Raw genomic sequence first — 23,318 nt, forward strand, 5'->3', positions numbered from 1 at the left:
CAGCACGATTAATCACAGTGGCGCCACGCAAAGACTAAACAGCACGTGCTAGCTGCAAAAGAGGAGGGAAAAGGGTGAAGGGAGAAGGGAGAAGGTGGCAACGCAGTGGCAAATGAGCACTTTGGGTGGGAAAAGATTCGAACGCTCATTAACAAACAATGCGAAGCATGCGGCGCAAAAGGCACAAGCAAACAAAACAAACAAACAAACAGGACTCCAAATGCCAAAAACCAACAAACTTTCAGCACGCGCCGAGCTACCAAAGCACTTGACACAAATGCGCGAACAGCAGCAGCAGCAGCAGGGAACAGTTTGTAGGAGAAGCAGGGGAAGAGGAGGGAAGAGGAAGGACATGGCGTGGAGTTGAAGGATTTGCAGCTTGCAGTTGCAGCAACTTTTAATTTCTTGCCAACACACAAAAGCAAGCCAGCAAACTGGCAACGCTGCCTGCCACACGTCAGCGAACGACGCAGTCAAGTGGGCGGAGCCCTTTTTACAGCCATGCTAGAGGGAGGAGGGGGAGCGAGAGGGAGCTTGCACACTTTCAATTGCATTTAAGCGCGAAATTATTTAAACAATTTCAGGAAAATTGCACTTGCCGCACGCGTCAACAGCACTTGGGGCAGAGTCCGAGGCGAGAGCAAAACCAAACAGCAAACCGAAGCGAACTCAGCAGGACATGCTGTATGTGCAAGTGTGTGTGTGTGTGTATATGTGTTGCTGTCTCTGTTGTAGTGGGAGAAGAAGCAGCTGCTAATATGCCCGGGGCTTGCAGGCGACGAAGATCTCCACAGGGATACCGCTGCACGATAGTACTTTGTTGTTGTTGCTGTCGTTGCTGCTGATGTTGCTGCTGCTGCTGCACAGCGTGCACTTGTTAATTACACTTTAATTTGTTGCGTAAAATGTTTGTTTAATGGCAGCCCCTGTCGACATGTTTTTCACACTTTTATACACTCATTGCGGTCCACATGCGGTGCACAAAAACTGCCAAACTAAGGCTTGTTCCCTTCTCTGCTCTCTCTCTCTCTCTGTCCTTCTCTCTGTTGATGGTGATGAGTGCATAACTATGAGAGTGTGTGCTGATGTTGAGGCCATTGTTTAGTATGGCAACAACATTTCGTATAATTAAACGCACGCACCCGAAATGTGCCACGCCCAGTCATGGAAGTTTGCTAGTTTTGCTGCACTTGTTGTGACTGCCAAGTGCGATAATTTTGCATTTACATTTGACTTAATAACTTGTGCATATCAAGTGCCCGACAGAGACAGCTTCCACAGAATGAAAGAGAGAGACAGGAGCTTACAAAGTTCCAACGCAGCGCGGCAACTACTTAAAAAGTTTGTTCTAATTAAGCAAAAACTAAACTCGAAACTTAAAATTCACCACTGATCCCAGCCGTAAGTGCATTGCACTTCTTTGCTGCTGTCTCGACTATAAACTTGTCAAAAAATCCCAAGCAGCTCATGCGTATGTTACTCATACGTCACGTACGCCAAACGCCAAAACTAGAGAAAGAAGAGCGAAACGCGTTGCCATTAACAATGCGACGAGCAGCTGAAGTTGTAGTTGTAGTAGGAGAATAGTCCCCGATGGGTCGCAGCCTGATTAATCGCTGTAAGCCACCGAAAAGGCAAACCAGTCTGAGTCTCATTCGATTTTGATGGCACTGCGACGGCAATTCGTTTTTCAATTGCTGCATTTTTAATGCGAAACTCTTTGCCCACGGCAATAAACATCGCTGTGAGCGAGATTTTGGGGCAGCCATACCCTGGCTTAGTAACATCCGAATGGGGTAGCATATGTGAGTGAGGACTTACGAAATTATTTATGGGGTTAGAAACGAGAGCAGAGAATACTAAAGTACAACTATAACTCGTTTAAGGGCCACAACTGGAAGCAAAGGAACATTAAGTAACAGAGTTTAAAATGTTGCATCAGCTTTGTTTAGTATTTTCGTTGCGATTTCGGTAATTTAAATTGAGACTAAGTTGAAAATGTGTTACTGAGGTTAAACTAAGTGCAAAGTGACCGATAAGTGCAATTAACTTTATTAATGTAACCTTAAATAACTTATTTTGCCTTCATTGGCTTTCCTTTAGTTTTCTTATATATTACCGAAAAGTGAGGAACATATGCTGTTAACTCAATGCTAAAAGTAAAGTGGCCACTAAGTGCAACTTGTTTAGTTTATGTGCCTATAATGTTATATCTTTTGCACTTGCTTGAAATTCATCGAAATATTATACCTATGTAATAAAAATATGCTGTTAAGTTGATATTAAAGTGGCGGCTAAGTGCAATTAGCTTTATTAATGTTTCCCTGATTAATTTTAAATTATAACACGACATTATTTTGCGCGTTCATTGCTTTTCCTTTAGGATTTTTATATATTACCGAAAGGTGAGGAACACATGCTGATAACTTAATGCTAAAATCAAAGTGGCCACTAAGTGCAACTTCTTTAGTTTTTGTGGCTATAATGTTATATCTTTTGCACTTGCTTGAAATTCATCGAAATATTATACCTATGTAATAAAAATATGCTGTTAAATTGATATTAAAGTGGCGGCTAAGTGCAATAAACATAGTTTACTGTAGAACTACACATTTTATACTTGCCTGCAGGGTAGTGAAATACTATACCAACAATTCATTCTCGTTTTCTGCTTTGCCAACGTTTTTGATTGACATTTTGTGCAATTTGTTTGTTTCGTTTCGTTTGTTGCAGGTATCCTGGATACGGCATCGGGACATCCACATACTCACTGTCGGCGCGTACACATACACGTCCGATCAGCGGTTTCAGGCCACACATCATCAGGACACCGATGACTGGACGCTGCAGATAAAGTGGGCCCAAAAGCGAGATGCGGGCATGTATGAATGCCAGATATCAACGCAGCCCGTTCGCAGTTATTTCGTTCGCCTCAATGTTGTCGGTGAGTGCACAACTACACCGTATATCGAGTGTATCTCAGTTTGAGTTACAGCCATATAACATACAATCGCATCGCCAACGACAACGGCATCGACATCGAAGTCGATGTCGTCTTTGGCTTCTTTGGCTGCAGCTTCATAAAAAATCAACCATTTGTCGCAAATAACAAAGGCAAAGGACGATGCTGGCAAGCAACAACAAACGAAAAAAAAAAACCAAACCAAAGTTGTTGAGCAAATAAATTACATACAGCAAACGAGTGAGCAACACGCACCAAGGAAGAAGAGGCGACACAGAGCGAACTTGGTTTTTATACGACAATAATTTCATTTTATCTCGTAGTTTATTATTCTACAGTGTCAGCCCGAAGGAGGAGGAAGAGGAGAAGAGGCTGTAGACACTCCAGCTATAGCTTCAAGCATCCAACGGCCTCTCCTTCCTACCTAGGCACACACTCAGCTTTTCAGTGTCGTTTCAACAACGTTTCTCACGTTCTTCTTCCTTCTCCCCGTTTTTCTCTATCTCCTTTTTTTCGGTGACTTGTCTGCTCGTCGCTTCGTCTGCGTTTTGCGTTCTTCTTTTTTCTTGTATTTTGGATGCTGGATGGCGTTTTCTGTTGACAGTGCCAACGGCGACCATACTTGGCGGACCTGACCTTCACGTTGATAAAGGCAGCACCATAAATCTCACTTGCACTGTAAAGTTCAGCCCCGAACCGCCGGCCTACATCTTCTGGTATCATCACGAGGAGGTAATTAAACTTTATTGTTACATTTCTGCGGCAATTCTATTTTTTCCAGCACTTTTTTTCCTCTATTTTTATGCGAGTGCTTTCGTGACTATTTTGCGAGTTAGCCTAACTAATTTAACTAATACTTTAAAGCCTCGGGAGCAAGAAGTTAAGACTTTAAGTTTATAGTTGGGCAGTGAAAGTCGTAAATGTAAAGAGGTAGAAAGTGAAGGGTATGATGGGTGACTTGTGAGTTTTATTGAAAAAACTAGAGTAATAGAGCAATGAAAATCCATAATAGGTCAGAAGAGTTTCAACTGTGATTTATTATATTAACAACTAATAAATGAACATGTTCATACATAATTTGTACTATCGCTGGATACTATCGATAAATGTTAAATGATTTGTGACTTGTGACTAATATTGAAAAAAGTAGAGTTGGGAAATTCTGTATTGGTCAGAAGAGTTTGGAAATGTTTGAAATTTCTACACAATTGGGGCCATATTCAGGCTAACTTTGATTTATAATAGCTAATATGTATATAGATTGACTAGTTGCTGAAACTATTAATGTAGAAGACCACTAAATTATTTAGATTTATCAATTATAAGGATGGAAACGTTTTGCATCAAATTTATTATGAATATTTTTTCTAATCTATTACAATAGATATCGATTAGGTTTAGTCAAAACCATTTAGTTCTAAGTAATGAAGACTTTTGCATCAATTTTGATTTCAGCTTAGAAGTTTATATTAATTCGTAAAGAGTATCAATACAATTGCAGATAACTACTTAGTATATCGGAATACTATCGTTGAATATTTGAAAAACCATTTTCAGTCAATATATTGAATTTCCGACCAATAAATTGTAAATCGTATGTAATCATCTGCAGTTAATGTAAATAATTCCTTCACACAATAACTGATGAAGTCAAATCACACACTTTAAGAGCAAAATCTATATGCTAAAAGTTCGCAATCGATGAACGAGCGACATGGCCTATCGTTAAGAATCATCGCTGCTCGTAAATACATCAATTTACGGCCAAGTGACTGCTGATGACAATGGCTTTCGTCGTCAACTTCTGCGATTGCAATCACATCCGCTCTTTAATTCGAACTGACGTCGTTTGGGGCCTCCGCCTCTTTCAGTTCACTTCAGTTCTTCTTCGTTCATTCGCCTGCTTCGTGCCGAGCTGCGTGTGCCGCTTATTGAACAAGCCGCCGTAGACGTTATTTAAACTGTCAGCTGTTGGTATTTCAATGAGTAAATCAACGCAGTCGCATGACACAGAGTACCTCAGGTGAACTGGGTCAAAGGTGCTCTTGGGGGCAGCACAAGCAACACGAATTCAGCTGACAAACAATGCGAGCGCACGAAAAGTAGTTGAGCAAATGAAGTAGGAGCAGGAGCAGGTATTTGGTCATCCTTGAGTTGGACTCATTATCGCTTAGCTGCTCTACATGTTGTTGGTCGTCAATTAGTTGTGTGCGAGCTGTTGCTGGCGCTTTAAGCCGGGCTAATTGCGAGGCGCTTAAAAGCGCTTAAATCGCAGTTGGGCAGAGAGAGCGAGAGATAGTTACTAGGATATTACAGTTACAGGCTAATTGTAATGCAAATGCCAAACAAAACAAAAAAAAAACGAAAAGAAGAGCTAAGAGAGATGGGCAAAAAGAAGGTAAACTTGCTGGCAACGTGTTAAAAGCGCACAAATCCTGCTGCCAACTGCTGTTGCAGTCAACTCGTCGTGCAACTCGCTGTGCAACTGCTGCGACTGCTGCCACTGCGACTGCTGCTCACTTCTTTTGCTGCCACTTGTATTCCTGGAATTTTCTAATTAAAATCCTTGCTGCAACGACGCCACGCGCCACACAATTGTGTGCCTTTGGGCAGGTGGCATCCATCCATGTACGTTCCTTTTGCCGCCTCCGTGTGTGTGTGTGTGACTGTGTGTGTGTGTGTGTGGTCGCAACCTTAGCACAAGTTGCCCAGGTCCTTGCACAGGTCCATGCTGCACACGGATTATTTACGATCCATGCAAATTTGGTGTTAATTAGTTTAATGGATGGATAAACTTAGTTGATGCACTGCCTCGCACTGCCAGAGCGCTAAAATGTATGCTACACTCTTTTTTTTTTCACTCGCGCACTTCCGCTCGCTAATTGTAATTAACGTGTTACATATTTCCTCTTATACGCTCACTCGGCTTACCTCTACTCTGCCCTTTCCAACTCTTCCACTCTTTGCTGCTTACTCACTTTTGCGGGCATTTCCGCTTTAACTGGCGGCATATGCTGCCCGCTTTCGGCGAGCGTTGCTCCTGAACTTGCAGCTTAATTTAGTTGTAAAATTAAAACGATGAGCATTAAAAACAAGTAGGAAAGCTACAGTCAAGTGAGCTAGACTGTGAGATACCAGCTAACTGTATTCAGTACACGCGAAACAGTGTGGTATTATTTTCAAAATATACTAAATAATATACTCAAAAAATACTAAAGGTAATGTTGGTATACCGATTAATTACAATTCGCAATAAAAGCTAATAGTGAGGTATTATCGTTGAAATATACCATATGAATATACCGATGAAATACCTAAATATACTAAATGCTATATTTGGTATATCCATTAAATACTATTTTCAATAAAAAGAAACATTTCGGTATTCACGTTAATATATACCCAATTAATATACCTATATACTATATTCAGTACACGCAGAGCAGTGTGGTATTATTTTCAAAATATACTAAATAATATACCTAAAAAATACTAAATGTTTTGTTGCTATACCGATTAATTACTATTCGCCACAAAAGCAAATAATGAGATATTATCGTTGAAATATACCATATGAATATACCGATGAAATACCTAAATATACTAAATGCTATATTTGGTACTACTATGTTATTTTCAATAAAAAAAAATCAGTTCGGTTTTATCGTTAATATATAGCAAATTAACATTAAAAAAAAAATACCTAAATATACTAAACGCTATATTTGGTATACCCATTAATTACTATTTTCAATAAAAGCCAAACATTTCAGTATTATCCTTAAAATAACCAATAAATATTCTGAATAGTTCGCAAATAGCTTAATTGCGCTTACTTTATGCTATATTTGGTATACCGATTAATTACTACATTCAATACATATATTGATAGATATATAGATCACAAAACATACCAGATTGTTGACTATATTTAATTAGTGGACGCCAGTTGCCATATGAAAGGCAAACAAACTGCCAGACAGACGAACAAAAAAACTAGGTAGGAGATGGGTTCTTCTTCCTGGTATAAACATTTTCTGTCCACTTAAAGTTGTAATATAAAAATCACTTGGAAAGAAAGGTCGTTAAATTAAAATACATTAATATTAGAGAGAGTATTTGTCTATGTTTTCTATACTTTGCACTTCCTCTTTAGTTTATGGTGTTCCTGACAGTTGATAGAGTAGAATATGCCATTAAGCAAAATTTCGTTGTTAAGTTCAAATGTTGTAAGGCAGAGTTGCAGTTAAAGAATATAAACAACTATTTCTAGTATTCATTTTCATTTCTGTTAAAGCAATTTTCCATACGACCCTCGTAAAACCCTTGCATAAATGTTGCAATGCAAAAAGTTTCGTGAGTTGCGCTGAGTGGACTTAGCCAACTATTAGCTGGCTGTCAAAGCTGGCTTAAGCCCAAAGTCCACGCCTCTCTCACTGGCAACAGGCAACTGGCAGCAAGTGAATAGCAGCATACGTGTTGTATTGTTGACTCAATGACAGACTGCACAGACTTTTATGTGCAATTTTATGAATCGTTTTAAAGCACACACTCACTTCACATACATAAATCGAAGCAATGTCCAATGACTGTGATTTGGCTTCTCTTGTTCTTTTTGTGGCCATTGTCAGACAATAAAAGAGCAGGAATTGTTAAATGCGGGAATGTTGCATGGAGATGATAAATTTTTGATGCAACGCTGTCGGAAAATGCTTTTCCAATTTACGTAAGCGCAACTGCAGATTCACAGGATGTCAGTTTGGCATTTGCCAGTTGCCAGTTGCCATTCAGGCTGTCACAGTAAGGCATCGCTTTCATTAACCAATTTGCCAGCAACAACCAAGCAAAGGCAGCAACAGCAACACAACGACGACGACGACAACAACTACAAAATTATAATACAAATACGAAATTTATGCTGATAGCGACTACAGAATAGGCTATAATAGCAACCAGACTTTCGTTAGTTCGCTGCCCTCTCCCCCCGTCGCCCCGCCCCCTTCGACTCCCTCCCACTGCAGTTGATAGGCAAACTTTTTACTTGCCGCAGCCAAAGTTGTTATGCCAAAGTTTGGGCATTGTCATTGTTTTTTATACTCGTATCCACATTTCCATACCTCTGTCCTGCTCTTTCCTCTGTCCCCATCCCGCTCACGCTTTGTTGTCTCTATTCGGCATTCACATTTCGCTATCGTCATCATTATCAGAGACGCCAACTTTTCTTTCATTTTTCATATTATTGCAAATGCCGTCGATTAGTTGAGATTAGACAGCAAATTATGCGCCAGCTTCCCCCTTCTCTCTCTCTATCTCTCTCTCTCTCTCTCTCTCTGTCTAGTTCTACAAAAGGGGGTTAAGCTAAGCTCTTCTTCTGCCTCTTGCTGCTCATTTCCGCTTTAGCTGTTTGCCTGTTGTTTCTTCATTTTTGTCGTCGTCTGTCGTCGCTGTCAGCGGCATGATGTGTTAATGTCAGCAACTTGCCCTTTGCCCTTTGCTCTGAACTTCCTCTGACTCTGTGTATTGGCAAATTATTCTGATATTTGTTTTTGTCAGCGCTTTAGGGGCATCTGCTCTCCATTTCGTGTGCGACTCAATATGCATTTGGATTTAGCCCATCTCACTGCTGTTAGCAGCAGTCATCGCAGTTTCGCTTTAGCCCTTGGCCCTCTGTGCTCTCTACTGATTACCCCCTTACACACACAGTAATCGATAATGAAGTTGGCCAAGTTGAGGGGACAGCTGCCATCGTCATCATCATCAACGTAATGAGTAGAGCAAAAGCTGAAGCCCAGGCTCATTTGATTAGCATAATTTTTGTGACTAACTAACTATCTAGCTAGCTATCTATCGATAGCTCAATCTGTCTCCTAAATATATAGCTCTAGTCAAACCTTTGATGTCAGCAATGTTAAGTCAACTTTAATCATGCGCCCAGCCATCAAATTCCAATTAAAATCGCAATTTGTAACGCATTTTTGGCTATTCCATGGTAGGGGGAGGGACAGAGAGGGTGGCCTATAAAGTAAACAAGACGCGCTGACATGTCGCTGATTTGTAATGTCAGTCAAGCGCAGCTGTTGCTGCTGTTCCTACCTCCCTACCTCCCTCCCTCCCTCACTTCCCTCTGCTGTCACACGCATTTGAAAATTACGAAAAAATAATGGCAAAAATACGAGACAACAAATACGAAAGCGAGAGAAAAGCGAGTGTTCGTTTATTATTCTTATTTCCATCAAGTATCAAACAGCAACAACGAACAAAATAAAAAAATGAAAGAATGGAAACGTTCAGGGCTTCCCTCATTGTTCTTACATTATAAAAGCGAGTGAGAAGAATGAGAGAGAGGTAGAGAGGTGTTTTACTTTCCCCGCCACCATCACCGCCAGTTACTTATACCAGTATTTTGCGTAATGCTCTTCCATTTGCAGGTCATTAATTATGATTCATCAAGAGGCGGCGTGTCGGTAATTACCGAAAAGGGCGATGTGACAACCTCATTTCTGCTCATACAGAATGCAGATCTGGCCGATTCTGGCAAATATTCGTGCGCCCCCTCCAATGCAGATGTTGCCAGCGTGCGTGTGCATGTCCTAAATGGTAAGTACCCAACAGCAACAGCACTCTCTCCCACTCTCACACACACACTCGCACACACACATGCGTGAACATATGCATAGTGTACACTCGAACACCAGACAGATACACAGCAGCATACAGCAGACACTAATGGAGGCTGCGACTGTCTGCGTGCTTGCTGTGCAAAAAGTGTTGCCTGCTTCTAGGCGCCGCTTCGCATGCACTGCGCTGCGTTGCACCATGTACAAAATCAGTGCACACAAACTGCAAAGTTGTGTCGCCAACTGTGACAGAACACAAAATACTCTTTAATTCTTTTACCGTTTTGTTCACACTACAAATATATTGAGCTTTATTGTAATTCGATATATGTAAGCCTAAAAAATTCAACTCCAAATTGCTTTAATATAATCGAGCAGTGTTTTATAATTTAACAATAAGTTTGATTTAAAACTTTGAATTGAATTTGAATAGTTGCACAAATTAGTGTTTTCGAAGTCACTAATGAAAGGGTTCTGCACCTAAAAGTACAATTCAAGTAAAATTCCAGTGAAAGTGTTTTATTTGACACCTCTGATTATTTGATATATCAAGTAGTTCAGAAATATTTTATGAATTGGCAATATAGCATATGCCAGTATTTCTTTTTGTTCAATAAGTGTAATTAGAAACACTTTTAATATTTTAAGGCAAGTTCTAAATAGTAAACTGTGAATTGAATGTTTTAATTCAGAAGTTTTTTTTTGTAAACTGACAACAATATTTTAATATTTCCTGCATTTTATGTTACTATGTTTTTTATCCTAAAAAATGGATTATAATTGATATTGATTCAATACACTTCACAAAATTGATTCTTTATTTCTTTTAATGCAATAGAAAAGCCAAAAGTTAATAAAGCATTCTTCTATGAAGTTTTAAAAGTATTCCAATATTTTACTATTTAGTTTTAGTCAAAGCTCATTCTAAATAATTATAGTGAAATGTAATAGCAATACCATTTTTCTAACAAATAAGCACTGCATAAAGTGCAAAAGTTGTTTCTCATTTTATTATCAAATTTGATGCTAAACCTGACCCACATTATTCCCAATTTACTTTCATACATATTATTCTACAACACTCTGAAATTGTTATATATTTAATAAGCAATTTTTAAATAAAACTTTCTCTCATATTTTGAATTCGAATGTTTTACAATCTTGTGCTTCGTAAGTCTATCATTTATTTGTCTCTTGCTTTCAACTCCCTCACTCAATTTGCAGGGTATTAATGTGGGATAAAATGACAATTGTGAAAGCGTTACATTAACTGGCAAAGTGGCAGCCGGGGAAACAGTACGAGTAGTGAACAACAGTCGTGCTCATGTTGCGTGGGGTCTGCTGCTGATGTTTTTGGCATTTTAGCAAATTTGTGTGCGTTTTCTAATGGGGCAGCCCGGTGCTGCTGCATGGGGAGGGGGTGACCCCAAGGCGATAGGCGCCATGTTTTCGGCTCCAGCAGCGCATTTGCAATTTTGAAAATATCCGTGACAGCAACAAAGAGATGGAGAGGAGAAGAGAGGGAGATGGAGACGGAGATGAAGAGAGTTTGTATGTTTTTGGTGCCTTGGGACAGTTTATGAAGTCAAATACGTGTAGTGCGACGGTGTTGCATGTTCTTGTCATGTGATTTACGCTGTTGGCCCCGCTTAGCAACTGGCAACTGACAACTGTCCACTGCGGACCGATTGGCAAAGACAAAGGTGACAAATCAGCTTAAGGCCAACGACACGGAATACCTGCTGGCTATCTCTCTTGGTCTCCAATTGATATTGGGCTGTTGTCCACTTTGCCATAAAACAGCGTATCCGCATCCGCCTTCAATTTGCCACAGTTCCGGAGCATGGCGAGTTAAAGGACATTGCTGGCTGTCTGCTTTGGGTATGAATAAATTGCACAGGATGCTTGTTCAATTCGCATGATTTCCTCACGGACTGCCACAAAGAAGAGCTGCAGCACGTAAATGGGGCCAATACAACAGCAGTGCAACAACAACAACAACAACAACAACGAAGAGGAGAACAAACAATGCCAACTGATACGTTAGGTTGTCAAGGCTTTGGCCCAAATGTTTGCAATGCCAACTCTCTCTTGATGTTGCCCCAGACGGCAGTCGTCGTTGTTGTTGCTCTCGTGTTTTGCCACAAATGAAACACATAATCGCATCAATTATGAGCAAATTAATTAGCACGCTGCGGTTAATTGCAGCCAAACGAGCGACTGTCATGTGAAGGGATAAGAGAAGAGAGAAGAATGTGAGACAGAGAGAGAGAAAGGGGGAAACAAAGACATACGGTTGTATACGGATGCTGGCGACGTTAACAAATTGCAATCGAGAGAGCTGGAAGCTCAGCAAAAGGAATTGTTGCAATTTGCCAGCATAATCGCTGTCGATCGGCGTGGATTTGACACAGTTAAAATAAATTACGTAATTGTGAAAGGGAAACACGAACAGCAGCGACAACAACAACAACAACAACAAACCGCACAACAATACAATGGCAAGTGACAGCAGAGAGAATGGAAAATGGCATGCATTTTAAGCCCCTGGTCCACACTGTGAGTTGGCAATGGATTGGGCCTGAGGTTAGAGCTTGGTTGGCACGTTTTTCAATCATGCTAACGGCACCATGATGACCAACCGACCAGCCTCACTCACTTCCTCTTCTCTCTCCCACTCTTTCATCCTGTGACCTTCCGCATCCCTTTTTGGCTTGGCTTGCCTTGCCGCAAATGGACCGCAAATGGCAGCGTACGGAAATCCATTGCTGTTGCTATTGTAAACGTTTGCAAGCCCATTATGCATGAATGCATAGAAAATACACACACACACACAGACATATAGTGTCACACACACACACACTTTCACATACTTACACTCGAATGCAGGTGGCCGACAACAAAATAATGAAGTGGCCCGCAATGCAAACGAGCTTCAGGCCACGCGTTTACAATCCAAATAGCACATAAAAACACAATTGGCCCACCTTGATTCAATATATCGAAGCCATTATACTCTCTGCTCTCGACTACAGATTGTTTCACTATTTCCCTCTTTCGGTTTCTGTTTCTGTTATTTGCATTTCGCAATTTCCATTTGCTCTTCAGAAAATTACAAATATTAAGTATATGCAATTGCAAAAGGGAACTCTGAACAAATAGAATGCTATTTACCCACAGCGAACAATAGAATACAAATGAAATACATTAAATTTCAAATTGTAATATTAATTAAAAATACATTTACTATAAAAAGTTATAATAATTATGGATTGCGTGTTTAACAATATTGTGTATTAAAAGAAATGATTAAATACTGCAGCGGATAAAAAGTTCAATTTAAACTTAAGTTGGCAGGACTCGTAATAACATCTGGGCGAAATTTGATAGTCGATATTTTTGCCATAAATAACACATAATATTAAAGTTATACTGACATGCATTAAAATATATTTATTTATTAAAAAATTTTACAACAAACTAAAATCAAATATATCTTTTTTCATAATGAAACTTTTTAATTTTTCTTCATTAACATCTTGAAAATGCTGAAATAATATTTAACGTTAACTTTATTTATTTGTAACTATTTATTAGTATCTTTTATATGGATTGAAAAGTAATAAGTATTAATTAATGTCTTATATTTATATATTTTATTTTATTAATTATTTTATCATACATCTGGTATAAAATGCGAACTTTAATGTATGCCTTTCATTATTTGTGAATTTCATAAATTTAAAGCAATACTTAATTTTCAATATTTATTATTTTTCTGCTTAGTTGTTTCTAATTGCTTTCTAATATCTGTTCTTTTTTTAACTATTAAAATCATGAATATTCCGATTGATTTCACATTTATAATATGCATTTATGCCTAGTTATTTAAACGACCCAGCTGTGTAAACAAAGCAATATGCTAAAATAGTTGTCAGCTATGTAGTTAAAATTGTTGCTTTGTGTGTGTGTGTGTGAGATGTGCGAAATAGTTGATCGAAATTGTTGTTTTTTTTTGATGCTGCTGCTGGTGTAACGCTGTGATTGACACTAGCGGACATTCCATGGATAATTCGATGACTAACAACAGCGAAATCAGGTTAACCCTCAAAGCAGAGCCCTCTCTCATTCTGCATTTGTAGGCTTTGGGGCAACAATGTGGCTGCGATTGCTGACAGCCACTAGAATTCACGCGTTAATGGCATGAACGACAACAACAACGAAGTGGGGGGGGGGAAAGGCAGCCCACAAGTTGTGACAGGCAAACAAAACACAGACCAGAGAGCCAGAGAGATGGAGAGAGCTAACTTGTTGGCATGACTGACATACACAATGCCGGTCATGTCACTACACAGTTGGCATAACAAAGTGCAACAGCAGAGCGGTCAGTTTCGATGCCTCGTTTTTCTGAGAGAAACATGCTTCGCATATACGCTTATTGACCCAAAGTTATGTGTAATACTCGCACTTCCATCGAGCAGCTTCTACCTACAACAAAAGCCAAACATCAATTGTCTGAAAGAGGCAGCCAGCAGACTGACAGACTGATGGACAGACAGACAGACAGAAAGACAGCTCCTACTTTTTCCTACATCTGCAGTTTGCTGCTCATTTCATTTGCAGTCAATATGCGCATGGATGGCGCAGTGGAACCCAAATCAAACAGCCTTGAATATAAACTCAAATGTTGTGCAATGAACAACCGAACAACATGAGAATTGGCTTTTATTCCTCACAAGAATTTCTCGAAATACCGAAATTCGTTTTCAGAAATGTAAATTCAATCTTTGCACTAATTAATGCTCTAACTCTAACTCGGTTTTGATGTCAGTTTAATAGTTGTAGAGTCTGTAAACTTATTGACACGATTAAGCTAAATAAAATGCCTGAGACTGCAAATTAAAAATGATTTAAGTTACAACTTTTTTTGTAGCTAGATTTGCATATTAAAATAGCATGTAAAATGCCAAATATAATTGATAACATTTTAATAACCAACAACAAACAGAGATGAATGCTCTGGCAACCACTGTACAGCGAGTCTTTCTGCTGAAAGCAACTCTGTGATGTCTTTGCAATTTGGCTTAAAATTGAGCATAATGAAAATTTGCAGGCAATACTCCTCCTCTCTCTCTCCCTCTTTCTCCATCTGTCTTTGTCTCTCTCTGTCGCGATGCGTGCTCCATTCAATTAATGTCGTTTGCTATTTTAGTGCCTCGACGCATGTGGCAGCTGCTGCTGCTGCGGTTATTTGTGACCCCAGCGAGTGAATGGAATTGAAGAGGCGCAGAGGACAACTTGCAGCTGGCATCGCTTTCATATTGATATTTGTGTGACAGGGCACAAGGCCTGCGTTTGGAGGGGGAGCGACGGCGTAGTTTACACTTGAGAAATCAAACGAAATCCCCCTGACCGAGCGTATAACATAGTACATATCAGAGCAATCAGAGTCCTGGATAAATGTCCTGGCAGCTACAGCTGCTACAGCTTCAACTTTTCAACTGTGTTGCTACAAAGTTCAACTTTCGATTTATTTTTCGCCCAGTTTGAAATTCCTTGATGCTTTTCTTGCTGTTGTTGTCTGCCTTCCTCCCTCTAGTATGTCCTGTGTATGCTATGTCCTGGCTGCAGCCACCTGCAATAATGCCAAAGGCTCGCTACGCTTTCCGGACGCTCATCAAATGCCAAATGCCAAGGAGCACTCGGCGACGCAAAGCCTTGACCCAACAAAGTCCAACTGAATCCGAATCTCACCCAAGCGAATCCCAACTTGAAGCGGCCTACTAAGAAACAGGACACTCTCCTGCCGCTGCTCTTTGAGGCAGTCAGTTGTCCACTTGGCATGGTTCGCTGCACGTATCGAAGTCAAGCTCGCCATCTTAACCCCGCACAGACACACACACACACACACACAAATCCTTTGGCCAACTTTGGCTTACACTGCAGTGGTCTGCCTTTCCTCTCTCTCTCTATCTCTCTCTTAGTTGCTTGCCTTCTCTTTCTAGGAGTGTGTAGGGATTAGCTTTGTATTTTGTCACAGGAAATTACATTTCGCCTTAAGGATGCCAGAGCGCAAAAATTTCGTTTCATTGTTTGCACGTGAGTTCTTGTGTGTGTGTGTTGGTGTGTGTGTGTGTGTGTGTTGGTGTGCAATGACTGTAATGGCATCATTCTGGTTCTGGCCAAAATGAGGTGCATGTCCTGGGCAACGCTTAAGGATTGCGACTACAACTATGTTGTTGTCCTGTGTCGTGTTCTGTAGTGTTGCGTCGTGTTGTTGTCCCTCTATCTAATCGTGTGTACGTGTACAAATGTCGTCGTGTGAGCTCAGCTTCCCTTTCATCTCAGACTCCATCTCAGTCTCATTCGAGTCCTTGCTTCTTGCTTGGCGAAATTTCTATCGTTTCACCTGCTGCAGCAGCAAACGTAACTTTGGCTCCATTAGTATTTACACTACAACTTGCTCTACACACACACACCTTACTTTCTCACACACCCAACAACACCTTCGCATCTCCAGGGCTAAATAACGTCTTGTTTCGTTTCGTTTCATTTCGTTGTGCAACCAAAATTCGTTCTCTGTCAGACCAAGGCTTCCGGCGTGTGTGTTTGTATTTAAATGACAATGATGCCTATGTGATGATAGGCAACAAAACTAATAATACACTGCCCGAAAATCAGAGGAATTTACAGTTTAATTTCATACTGACAAGAACTGATAGCTCAGAGAATTGAGCCAGCTAATCGAAAACAGGGCAAATCCATTTTAATTATTATGCTCGAGTGGAATTTCCAATTGAAATGCGAATATCCGAACAGGAAAAGTGACAACTCGAAATTCCTTTGAGATGTGCATTAATTAATTATATCCAACGAGTGTAGTTTCTAATTCCAAAAGGGAAACTCGCCAGGGAGCTGCCAGAGATTTTAAATTAAAGTTGTATAAACTTCCACTGAGCAGAAGTTTACTCTGCGTATACGCAATGTGAGCTTGCTTTTATTTGTAAGTTTTTATGGTTTTACTTCTATTTTAAATGTTTTATTTAATGCATTTAAAAATTTGAAGCAGGTAGTTAATAAAAATGAATAAATTCTAACTAACAGTGCAGACCAGGCGTATACGTTATGTGAGCTTAATTGAAATCAGCTCTTGGAAAAAAATATTGTATAGATTGTAATTGTAATTGTAATTGAAAATTAAAAAGACTATAATATAAATATAGAATATGTTAGTTTAATATTGATGGCAGGGTGCGCTACACTGCGTATGCGCAATGTGAGCTAACTTCAAATAATTGTTTGCAAACTTCTCTTTTCACTTTATTTGTTATTATTTGAAATGCTTTAAAATAGGACTTATTCTCTGATTCGATTTAAAGCCAAACTTCACTACACTAAAGCATATTCAATATTACGTATACGAGATGTAAGCTTAATTGAGTTCAGTTCTTGGAAAAATTATTGTATTGGATTGTATGAAATGAAATTTGAATAGACTATAGAATAAGAACAGATTAAATTTAATTTACTTTGATATTGACAAAAAAGATTGATATTGTGAGCTCACTTTAATACATATATTTTTACATTAATTGTTATTATTTGATATGCTTTAAACTTAAACTTAATAGTGGTTTATTCGATTTAAACCCATTCTTCAATGAAACAACTCAAGTTGCAGTTATTATATTATAGCACATAAAATATTGCGTATACGAAATGTGAGCTTAATTGAATTCAGTTTTTTCCAAAAAGATTGTTTAAGACTGTAAATGGCATTTGAATAGACTATAGAATATAGAACGAAACTGATTTAGTTTGTTATTGACAACAAGCGTACTCTGCGTATGCGTAATGTGAGTTCAGTGACTTTAGTTCATTGAAAAAAATTTGTATACAGGATTGTAAATTTAAATTAAATTGACTATAATATGTATAGAATACAGAACGCAACTAATTTAGTTTCATATTGACAGCAAACACATTCTGCGTATACGTAATGTGAGCTTACTTAGATTTATTATAGCAAACTTCACTTTTCACTTTGTTATTATTTGATAAAACATTTCAAACAAACTTAAGTATTCACTTATTTCTTTTAAAGCAACTTTCCGCACCTCAGTTATAATATTAAAGCACATTCAATATTGCGTATACGAGATGTGAGCTCAACTCCTGAAGTTATATATATTTAGAATATTTTCTCTCTCTTTTTTCATTTTAAATCCCATTTTAATTTAGTTGCAATTCAATTAATTCGAGACTCATTGCTTTCCTATGCAATTTGATATTTGATTTCCCAGCAGGCTGCAAAATTGAGAGCTGAAGATTGAAAGTCAACTTCATTTTGCTTAGTGTATTAGCCGCAAAACTGTGCGAGAGAGAGAGAGAGAGGGGGGCTAAAAACTTTAGCCATAACTTATGATAACATTTCCGTGCGCGTCTAGCTCTCACACTTGTATCGCCATCGCCATTGGCAGCCCTTTCCTTTCGCTTTCGCTTTCCCTTCACTTCACTTCACGTGTCTCGTTTGTTAGTTCACGCAGAGTCAATCCTCAGAGATTGCCGTCTAACATAATTTGTGCCATGTTCAGCGAGAGCCGTCTGAAAGCCCCTGGAAGTCTAACCAACTCATTCACAACACAACACACACAGAGGAACATATGGATACACTCACAAATCCGCAGCTAATAATATACGGCTTTTGTTTATTAGATTCATACATTTTCTAGACAAGTTGCGACATGCGTGTGCGTGTGTGTGCGTGGAACGTGAGTGTATTGGTGTGCTACTCATTATGTTTGCTTTTATGGTCGCACTGTGCTTCGCTTTGCTGTGCTCTAAGAAGCAATTCCCGCTCTCTTTCCTCTCTCTCTCCTCTGTCTTAATGCAGGCCCAAAAATGTTGGCTGCCCTCTTGTTGTTGTTGATGTTGCTTCTGCCTGAAGTGATTTTAATAAAATTGGCAAAGCGTGTAGGTAAAAACAACTTGGCTTATAAACCAGAGTAGAGGGAGTCGAGGTTGTCATGTAAATCCTGACCAGAAATCGCTGCCGTTGGCACATTTTTTCTGTGTTGTTGCTGCTGTTGTTGCTGCTGTGTGTTGGTCTATGACGAAATCGAGCACAAATTGCATGATTTACGTAATGGAATAAATAAAATAAATTGCTTAATTTACTGATAAATTACTTGTGCACACAAAGGCAAAACTTGCACACAGCATTGACGACACATCTGTCGTGCGTGTGTCGAGTGTAAGAGTGAGACAGAGAGGGGGAGAGACTGAGAGTGAAAGAGAGGCCAGCTTAAGGCTGCTGACTAGGGAGCTTTGAGCGAACTTCAGCCTACTTATTAAACACATATAGTACAGTGTGTGTGTGTATTTGTGTTGTGGTTAGTTCTTTTACTTTGGCACTTTTTGCCAGATTAATTTCGTATACGTAGCGTGGGCCAAGTGAAGGTTTTTCGGACAATGCTCATTGCAGCTGGTCAGCAGCAGCCACAACCGCAGCAGCAGCGGAGAGAGGGGGGACATTACAACATACATACGTGCTTGTAGAAATGTGTAAACTATGGCTACTTAAACTGGAAATATACATGGCAACACATAGCAGGGACATGAACGCACCTGGCCGAAACGACTCGTAACCTCATCGTGCGACTCAACTGGATCCAACTCGACTCGCCTCGCCTCGCCTCGCCGCACCTCACCTCGACTCTTATTTGTAGCTGTGGCTATGCTCGACCTGCCTTATTTTTGCCCCCCTTAAACTATGCGGCCTGCTGCTAACTTGCATATTTACGAAAGATTTATGCCAAAAGCTAATTTCATGGAAAAACGTATTGTTCTTGCCTCAGTGACTGACTCTGTGTGTGTGTGTGTGTATGTGTGTGTTTCTCTGGCTGTGTTTTGAGGTCAAACCAAAGCTGCTTGGCTATTAAACTGAAAATGGCAGCTTTTGCTGCTGGTGTAGCCTAATTATTTATGTTAATCGCTCTCTAAAGACGCTCGATATATCAAATTTGCACAGATTTATTATGTGCAATCCACTGTACACATTGACTCATTTACTGATTTCTACCTATTTAAGCATTTATGCATGCTACATGCTGTATACTTTATTTATATGTATTTACACTCGATTGCCTAATTATTGTAATCCCGCAGTACGTATGATGGAAATGCTTCATTATGCATTATGTCGTTTGGGTTTGGCTAACTTTTGATTGGACACGTTTCCAGCTTCAGCTGACTTGGCCAAGCGAGCAAGAATGGCAAACAAACTAATCGAAAGTCATTCGACTGCTGCACAGGTCACTACACAAAGTTCACTTGCAATTTGCCCTAGCTAATCTCAAAGGATGCGCTCTCTCTCTCTTTTCGTTTCTCCCTCTCTGTCAATGTCGCCGCTTAGTTAGAAATTTCCCAATTGAAATTTACTTTTAATATGCCCCCAACTGTCTGTGTGAGTGTTTGACTGTGCTTCTGTGTATGATTGAAGCAGATAAGTGAGCACAACACGATGCCAATGCCAAAAATGTGCAGCTGCAAAGCAACAGCAACAGAAACAGCAAAAGCGGATATCAAAATTTAATTAAAATTTCATTTTGCAATTTTAGCATACTCTACTCTCAGCTGCTGCTGTTGCTGCTGTTGCTTGCCACTTGCCAATTGCATATATGAGAATTGGCAGCATTAAGCACAATGCTCTTCAGCCATTGGCAAACGGTACGGTCCAAACTCAATTATGAGCAACTCAAAGCATCCACCGTCACATACTGTAAAATGGCGCAAAAAATTCGATTATCTTCGTTCGGTTTGTTGGCCCAATACGATGGACACACTTCCCCTTCCCCTTCCCCATTCCCTCTCCACCAACATTCGCGCATTTTTCAACAAGCATTTTGTCATTTCCAAATTTGTCACTTGACATGCGGCAGCAACAACCAACGAATACGAAAAAAAACGAAAATTGTGGCAAGTTGACTGCCATGGGGAATGCGACGAGTGTATTCGAAATGGGATTGTGATTGGAAATAGAGTGTGGTTGTTGTCATTGCTGTTGTTGTTGTTGTTGGTGTGGGTTACACGGCACATTCAGTGGCATAATGTTGGCTTTAGCATTAATGTCAGTCAATGCCACACAGCAGTCGCAGTCAGACTCAGAGTCAGAGTCGTTGTCCTCATCCTCGTGGGGATTTTCACGAATGTGATTTGAAAATCAAGTTTTTCTTTTTTATACCCACTAGCCATAGGGTAAAAGGGTATTATAATTTAGTGCTGGCAAAAGAAGGCATCTCTGACCCTATGAAATATTCTTGATCAGCGTCAACCATCAAGACGTTATAGCTATGGCCATCAGCTCATCTATCCGTATGAGACATTAAACCTAAGCTACTATAATTCCCGATTTTAACTGAGATCAGAGAAAAATTGTAGAAGTTATATAATAAAGGCCTACAGTTGGGTCTTAGTTGCCTTAGTTGATAATCTGGTATATTTTGTTCTCGATGTTATATTTTTTATGTAATATAGGTTTCGGTATATTTTAGTATATTTTCAAAATATATTGCTTCGTTGGAGAATTTGGAATATTTTGAAGTCTACGGTATATTTTATATGCATATAGATATACCGAATATATATTTTGGTATATTTTAGTATTTTTTAGAATGCCTTTTCTGGAATATTTTAAGCTCTGCGGTATATTTAAAATGTATATAGATATACCAAATATATATATTGGTATATTTTAGTATTTTTTAGAATGTTTTTTCTGGAATATTTTAAACTCTACGGTATATTAAAGATGTATATAAAAATACCAAATATATATTTTGGCATATTTTAGTATTTTTAGAATGCTTTTGGTGTAAAATCTGGTATATTTTGTTTTCTATGGAATAGTATATTTATATATATGTTATATATACATAGATATACTAAATATAGCATATGTTACATTTTAGTATTTTCAGTACATTAATTTGGTATAGTTGAAGAATAAAACCGTAGTAGTCATAAAGCCTTCCGTATATTATAGTATTTTTTGCCTATTTAGTATAATTAAAAAATAATGTCATAATTCTTTGTATTTTATTATTTTTCAGTATAATAATTTAGTACATTTTAAGAATAATACCGCAGTGATTTGCTCTCATTGAAAATAATAAGCGGATAGTTCATAGTCGAACCCACTCGACTGTAGATTTCTTACTTGATTTTTTTTTACCCTCACTCTTATTGCTATTCGCTTCGAATAAAGCGCATCAATCATTCAGTCGAGCATCAAGTGAGCTGAAGTGTATAGTAAATGTCACTGGCATGGCCAGCAGGGTCAACATGCCACATGCTGAGGCAGAGAGAGAGAGAGAGAGAGAGAGAAGAGAGCGAGAGAAATTCTGTCTGTTGAATGCCTTGTCTGGCTCTTTGACTTCCGCTTTGCCCAGGAATTTCCGACAGCTTCGACTTGAAACCTGTTTATGCGTTTGCCCTTTTTGTGAATTACAAATTTAAGGACATTACGTAAACGGCATAAATAGATTCACTTCATGAAAATGCAGCACACACACACACATCATAATAAAGACACTCTATATATGGCATGCTATATATATTTAATATTTGTATATCTCAATTTGTGCTCTCATCGTCGTCGTCGTTGCAATTACCTTTGGCCCAAGGCTAAAGCCAGCTGTGCTCCTGTTCGTCCTTTCGCCCATTTGATGCCTCTTGCAGACCTGCTTCTGATCCGTCTGTGTGTTTGTGTGTGTTTGGCTTTTGTGCACCTGACTTACCCCAGGTGACATATTCATTTGTTTTCGGGGGCATTTTGATTATTTCAAACGAAGCGAAAATCCGTTAGTAACTTTGGCATTTTGACAGCTTGCGTCGCCCTCTGTCGATCTCTTCCTGTTTTGCTCCTGTTTCTGTTTCTGTCTGTGTTTGTGTTTGTGTTTGTGAGTTGCTGCTAAATGGTAATTTACTTGCCAGACATCGTTTCTCTCTGTCTGTGTGTGTGTGTGAGCGTTTGACTCTGTTGGCGCTGCCAAAAATTACATTTCGTTTTATTAATTAAACACCAATTTGCCTCGCAATTCAATTAGGCATCGGGCTCCCGTCTCTTTGCCCATTATTAATTCGCTGCAATTTGTGGCGCATTTATTAAAAACAAATATACCGCATAAGTGCGTTATTTAATATTCCTGCCACATGAACTCTTCCGTTTGAACTGTGCTCGCTAAATGAAATTTATTGAAATGCCAAATTTGAAAATCATTTGAAAATTTGAAATACTTGGCGGCCTATTACATTATTTCAAATATATCAAAAATTTGCGTGAAATTAAATTATAAAAGTAACAAAATATTTGTATAGCTTAAAGCTCATTCTACTTATTATTTATTTTGCATTCTAAAGAATTGTGTTTACAGTTTTGAGATTAAAAAAATTGAAGAACAAAACTTTCTTTTGTTCTGATTAATAGAAGAGATAACTATGACAATTTAATTTGTCTTTAAACAAAGTATTCTATATGAGGAAATTTTATTTAAAATTCCAAATGCTAAATTTTTTATTAAATGTTTTTCATATCTCATATGTGTCAAACCTGCTTCCAACATTTTGTTGCTGATGGAATACAATGATTATTATTTATGCTGCTGTTTATTAACTTTTTTATGCACATTCTTCAATAGTTTCATGCTGTTTTCTCTTCATAATTCTATTTCGTTTTTGGT

At 38.9% G+C, this 23,318-nt stretch overlaps 1 protein-coding gene across 7 annotated transcripts in view; it reads left to right on the forward strand.

Annotated features, from left to right (window-relative positions):
- The window catches only part of LOC132792264 (kin of IRRE-like protein 2), a 144,149-nt gene that overhangs the window by 82,313 nt on the left and 38,518 nt on the right, over nucleotides 1-23,318 (forward strand). For 5 of the 7 annotated variants that reach the window (XM_060801543.1, XM_060801544.1, XM_060801545.1 and 2 more), the window contains 3 exons: nucleotides 2,734-2,944; nucleotides 3,567-3,694; nucleotides 9,391-9,559. In XM_060801543.1, coding sequence (XP_060657526.1) covers nucleotides 2,734-2,944; nucleotides 3,567-3,694; nucleotides 9,391-9,559 — 508 coding nt within the window. Of the gene's footprint in view, nucleotides 1-2,733; nucleotides 2,945-3,566; nucleotides 3,695-9,390; nucleotides 9,560-10,803; nucleotides 11,100-23,318 lie in introns of those variants that run through there. The other 2 variants (XM_060801548.1, XM_060801549.1) reach the window with 2 other exon arrangements.

Source organism: Drosophila nasuta, chromosome 3, assembly GCF_023558535.2.
Source record: "Drosophila nasuta strain 15112-1781.00 chromosome 3, ASM2355853v1, whole genome shotgun sequence".
Taxonomy (NCBI): domain Eukaryota; kingdom Metazoa; phylum Arthropoda; class Insecta; order Diptera; family Drosophilidae; genus Drosophila; species Drosophila nasuta.